Genomic DNA, 5160 nt, shown 5'->3' on the forward strand with positions numbered 1-5160 from the left:
ATTTAATGTCACATGCTGGTAAGCTGCAAAGCGATGCCTTCAGCTTCCAAGAAAGCTATCTCTGCCACCACACAGCTGCTCCCAAAAGTGCCTGTGTGGTGTCAAGGCCAGGCAGGTGGCAGGAATCACAGGGGTGTCCTGACACCCAGGACCAACCCAAGAACCCAGACACTAGCAAGCCTGTGCGTGAACACTGAGTCTAGGGGATCGGGCCGGGTTGCCTATGGCCTTGACAATTTACACCCCTGGAAAGTGAATCTCAGGCCCCTAGTGCCGTCCTGCCAGACACAGCAGAGGAGTGTCTTTCCTGCATCCTCTGGGTTAGGGTCTCCGGCCCTAAGCAGCCCCCCGAGAATGGCTGTACTCACTGCCATGCTTCCTGTATGTTCCAGCACCTGCTTCCTGCTCCTGCACCATGAAAGTCCTGGTTTGTGACCTGCTGCTGCTCAGCCTCTTCTCCAGTGTGTTCAGCAGTTGTCAGAGGGACTGTCTCACATGCCAGGAGAAGCTCCGCCCAGCCCTGGACAGCTTCAACCTGGAGGTAGGTCCCCAAGGCAAGGCAGAGAGGCTGTCCTCCTCCCTGACTACCTCCTCCCTCCCTACTCCGGAGCAGACTCTGAGTGAGAAGCCAAGGCCTCTCCCACAGCTCACAGGACTTGCCCAGCATCACATGGCCCATAGGAAACAGATGCAGACAGGAGCTGCTCTTCCAACCCAGAACCTTGCGATCTTTCCACCATACCACCTGCAGGAAGAGCCCTGCCTGTGATGCCAGGTCGTTCCCAGGATTAAAATAACGTTACTTATTTCAGAGAGTGTGGCAAATTCAGAAAAGTATAAAAAAAGAGAAATTTAAATCACCCTTAATTACACCAGTCAGAGAAAGTCAGAGAAAGAGAAATTATACCTGTCGTTACTTTTTTCCACTTATTATATTATACCAGAATAAATTTCCCATGTTATTATTTCTTTCCATGAATATAGTCTACAGTTGGCCCTCGGTATCTACAGGTTTCACATTCAAGGATTCAACTAACCATGGATAGAAAATATTCAGAAAAAAAAAAATAATAATATATCAATAAAAATAATACAAATAAAGTAATACAGCATAACAACTATTTACACAGCATTTACATTATATTAAGTAATATAAGTAATCCAGAGATGATTTAAAGTATACAAGAGGATGTGCATAGCCATTTTATTTATTTTTTATTTTTATTTTGGTTTTTTGAGACAGAGTCTCACTCTGTCACCCAGGCTGGAGTGCAGTGGCACAATCTCAGCTCACTGCAAGCTCCACCTCCCAGGTTCAAGCAATTCTTCTGCCTCAGCCTCCTAAGTAGCTGGGATTATAGGCACCCACCACCATGCCCCACTATTTTTTGTATTTTAAGTAGAGATGGGTTTCACCATGTTGGCCAGGCTGGTCTTGAACTCCTGACCTCAAGTGATCCACCTACCTCGTCCTCCCAAAGTGCTGGGATTACAGGCATGAGCCACCGTGCCCGGCCGCATAGCCATTTTATATAAGGGACTTGAGCATCTGTAGATTTAGTATCCTGAAACCAATCCCCTGTGGATACAGAAGGACCGTGTAATTTGTCTAACGATTGAACATATATGTGCCTTTTATTTTTGATATTGCAGATAATTCAACAGTGAACCCCTTAGTACCAAAATGCTCTCTTATATTTTAAATTTCCAACTTCAGGTGCAAATCCAGTATTAAATTTTTCTTCATTAAATAAACTGCTTTGTCAACTATCTACATTTCAGTCCACATAGTTACTCCTCTCCTATTAAATCCAGTATAGCTCAATTATTTTTTACTTTATAGTCAAATAACTTCCTTCAAAAGATGCCATCTTTTAAACCCCTTAACCTTTCAAAACAACCGGAAGCACCACAGTTCCTTAAGGCAAACGTACAAATGTAGAACCGAGTATTTGCAGGGGGGCTAACACAACCTGGTGTCTCCCACCTCCAGATAACAGAGGAGGAGATAAAAATCCAGCAGACCCAAAGCACTAAGCTCTTGGGTTCAGTGGTTTTCAAGCCCATTTTCCAACCAGTCATAACTACCCAGGGCATCTCCAGTTAACCAATTCACTTACTATATTACACCAAGATCAATTTCCCATGTTATTAATATTATTACTTTCCATGAATATAGTCTACAGTTGGCCCTCGGGTACGTGGTTACAGTAAATGTCTCCTCTTATTCATCCACCATGTTTCTCTCTGAGCTCCTATCCTGCTGACGATTCCCTCTTTCAGGAACCCCAGCCCTCTCTCCGTCCATGTGCCTCATTCTCTTCCCCACTCTGGCTACTGTGTTGGTTCCTTGTCCTCTCCCCATCCCCTACACATAAAGGATGACCAAGATTCTCTGCTTTCCACCTCCCTCTGAGAACCCACCCATACATCCCAGGCCTTCTGCTCCTCCTAGGCTGCAGAAAACTAGAGGCACGCTCCTGACCTCCTCTCTCCTGGGCTCCAGACCCGATCACTTTCCATAGTTCCCAGAAATCCTGCCTTCTCTTCCTGCCCTGCCATCGTGCCTGCCTCGGCCTCCTCCCCCATCCATAAATCCCACTCACACTTCAAATCCCAGATTAAGTGTCCCCTGGTAAGAGAACACTGCACTGATTCTCCGCCCACCCCAGTGGAGTGGGCCCTCCTTCCTCGTGTTCTGATTGTTAGTCATATCTGCAGGACTCTCTCTCCCCATATGGAGTGAGCTTTCTTTACTGATGGAGCTGGGTATCCCAGCATGCAGCACAGTGTGTGGCACAGAGCATAGCTCAATAAACACATCCCATCCCGCAGAAACTGGAAGATTCTAAGACCATTAGTCTTCTAATAGGCACATCTGCTGCAGTCTCTGTAAAGGTTTTACGTTTGCATCTTTCAGAGGGTCGAAAATTTGGAGCATGTCTGCATCTCTCCATAGCATCTTAAATATCTGGGGTCTAGACAACATTCTCAGCTCTACTTCTTTGAAACAAATCAGAAAATGGACCGTAAAAGCCTCACAATGGAGGACTAACACCTTCACAGTGCTTGCTAACCCCCCGGAGGATGCGGCTGCCTGCTTGTTTTTGTTTCTAGTTTGTATTCACTTTTAACCTATGTTTAAGTTTAACAAAATGCCTAGAAAGTAGACACTCAAATCCCATTTCCAAATCTGGCAGGCCTTGGCTATGTCCATCCTGTGAATGACAGGGGGACTCATATTTCAGCAAGGGTCCCTTCCCCAGTCCCTCCACCAAGCTCTTCCCAGGGTCCTCTGGATCCTCGGCTTCATCAAGAAACTTTTTATTTCTGCTCCTAGTAGACTATTGAAGTATGGCTGCTTGTTGTTAGACTATAATTTTGGTTGGTAAATGACTCACACCCAAACCCACTGCAACGTCCTGGCCTTTAACCTAATTGTGAATGGTACTTACTTCATCAGCTCAAGGAGAAAAAACTGCATTCACTGAGTTGTTTTAGAGACAAAAACTAAGGCAACCAGTCCCCAAGAAAGAGTGTGGGGAAATTTATTTTAAACTCCCTAAAATGTGGCCTAGTGCAGTGGCTCACACCTGTAATCCCAGCATTTTGGGAGGCTGAGGCAGGTGGATCACTTGAGGCCAGGAGTTCGAGACCAGTCTGGCCACAAAAAGGCGAAAAGCTGTCTCTACTAAAAATACAAAAATTGGCTGGGCATGGTGGTGCATGCCTGTAATACCAGCTACTCAGGAGGCTGAGGCAGAAGAATCACTTAAACCCGAGAGGCAGAGGTTGCAGTGAGCTGAGATCATGCTACTGCACTCCAGCCTGGGGGACAAAGTGAGATTCTGTCTCAATCAATCAATAAAATTCCCTAAAATCTATTTCTAAACAAACTACCTTTTGGTAGTTCTTTCTATCTTCATGAAATGAAAATTCTAATGAGGTGACTTGCAGTAGGAGTTCCTTATATGTTTGTCTTCTGTGCTGTTCATCTTCTGTATTTGTCCTCAGATATTCTAGCAGGACCTCAGAAAGCAAATAGCCCCCAAATGTCTCTTGGTCAGAAGTGGTGTGACTCTTTAGTGGCAGAAACTTGACCACCTTTGTGAGCTGCTCCTTTTATCCCCAATGGGTTCATGTGCCTGTTTCCCACTTTGTACCCTAATCTTTGAGCCCAGACACCCAAATGGCCATTTGCTCACTTTCCCCATAAGCCCAGCTTTATGGATCAATTTGGCAGCCATATGAGACTCCAGATGCCCATATGCATTCTGGCTTAATATAGTAATGCCATCAGCGTGGGCTGCCAACACGTGTCCAGCTCACTTAATAAGCCATTAACCCATCTCTGGAAAAAGGCTGGTGAGTTTCCCACACCAGAGGGTCGGGAATTAAGTTCCTATGCCCATCTGGTGCTACAAATGCTGTTGTGAATTTGCCTTCCTCCTATTTGCCCAAAACCCTCTCCTAAATCAAGAGTTGAGATGATTTTGTTAGCATCTAATTTATCTAATAGTGCATCAAGTCTGGGTTTGGACTGTGGCATCTGGTTTGATCACAGAATTTCATTTTCCCTGACTGACACAAAATCTAATTACCATCTGGGCTTAGAAACCCAGGGGCTCACAGAAGATCTAAGTACCTCCAGGTTTAACAACTCTTCCACCTGTTTCTGTAAACTGACAGAGCAGAACAATTCAACAAGCAGTTTGGGGCTCCTATTCTGCAAGGATTGGACCAAGCATGCTCAAAGGTCAGATCCAGCTCCCCTACTCTACCCTTCGATGGCTTTCCCAGTGCTAGCCACACTTCTCTGCATCCCTGTTGACTTTGCAGAGCAGAGTTTCTCAAACTTGCCACTATGGGCACTTTTGCTGGGGAATTATTTGTTGTGGGGGATGTCCTGGGCACTTTAGGATGTTTACTGGCATCCCTGGCCTCTAGGTGCCAGTAACACACAGACACACACACACACACACACCCCCCCCAGTTCTGACAACCAACAATGTCTCCAGAGATTGCCAAATGGCCCCTTGGCAGGCAAAATCACTCCCAGTTGAGATCCACTCCTGTAGAGTACCAACTCAACAGAATTCTGATCTGAAAGAATATACTACACATTGATTCTAGCTGCTTTTCTTCCAAGTATTTCAGGAG

General features: G+C 45.5%; 1 protein-coding gene across 3 annotated transcripts in view; it reads left to right on the forward strand.

Moving 5' to 3' along the window:
• The window catches only part of PNOC (prepronociceptin), a 42219-nt gene that overhangs the window by 14705 nt on the left and 22354 nt on the right, over positions 1-5160 (forward strand). The window contains exon 2 of one of the 3 annotated variants that reach the window (XM_011983893.1): positions 393-541. The exons of the other annotated variants lie outside the window; for them this stretch is intronic. Within the exon in view, the coding sequence (XP_011839283.1) occupies positions 416-541 (126 nt within the window). The 5' untranslated portion in view covers positions 393-415. The remainder of the gene's footprint in view (positions 1-392; positions 542-5160) is intronic. 3 annotated transcript variants of the gene reach the window in all.

The sequence above is a fragment of the Mandrillus leucophaeus genome, unplaced genomic scaffold (genome assembly GCF_000951045.1).
Source record: "Mandrillus leucophaeus isolate KB7577 unplaced genomic scaffold, Mleu.le_1.0 Scaffold256, whole genome shotgun sequence".
Lineage (NCBI taxonomy): Eukaryota > Metazoa > Chordata > Mammalia > Primates > Cercopithecidae > Mandrillus > Mandrillus leucophaeus.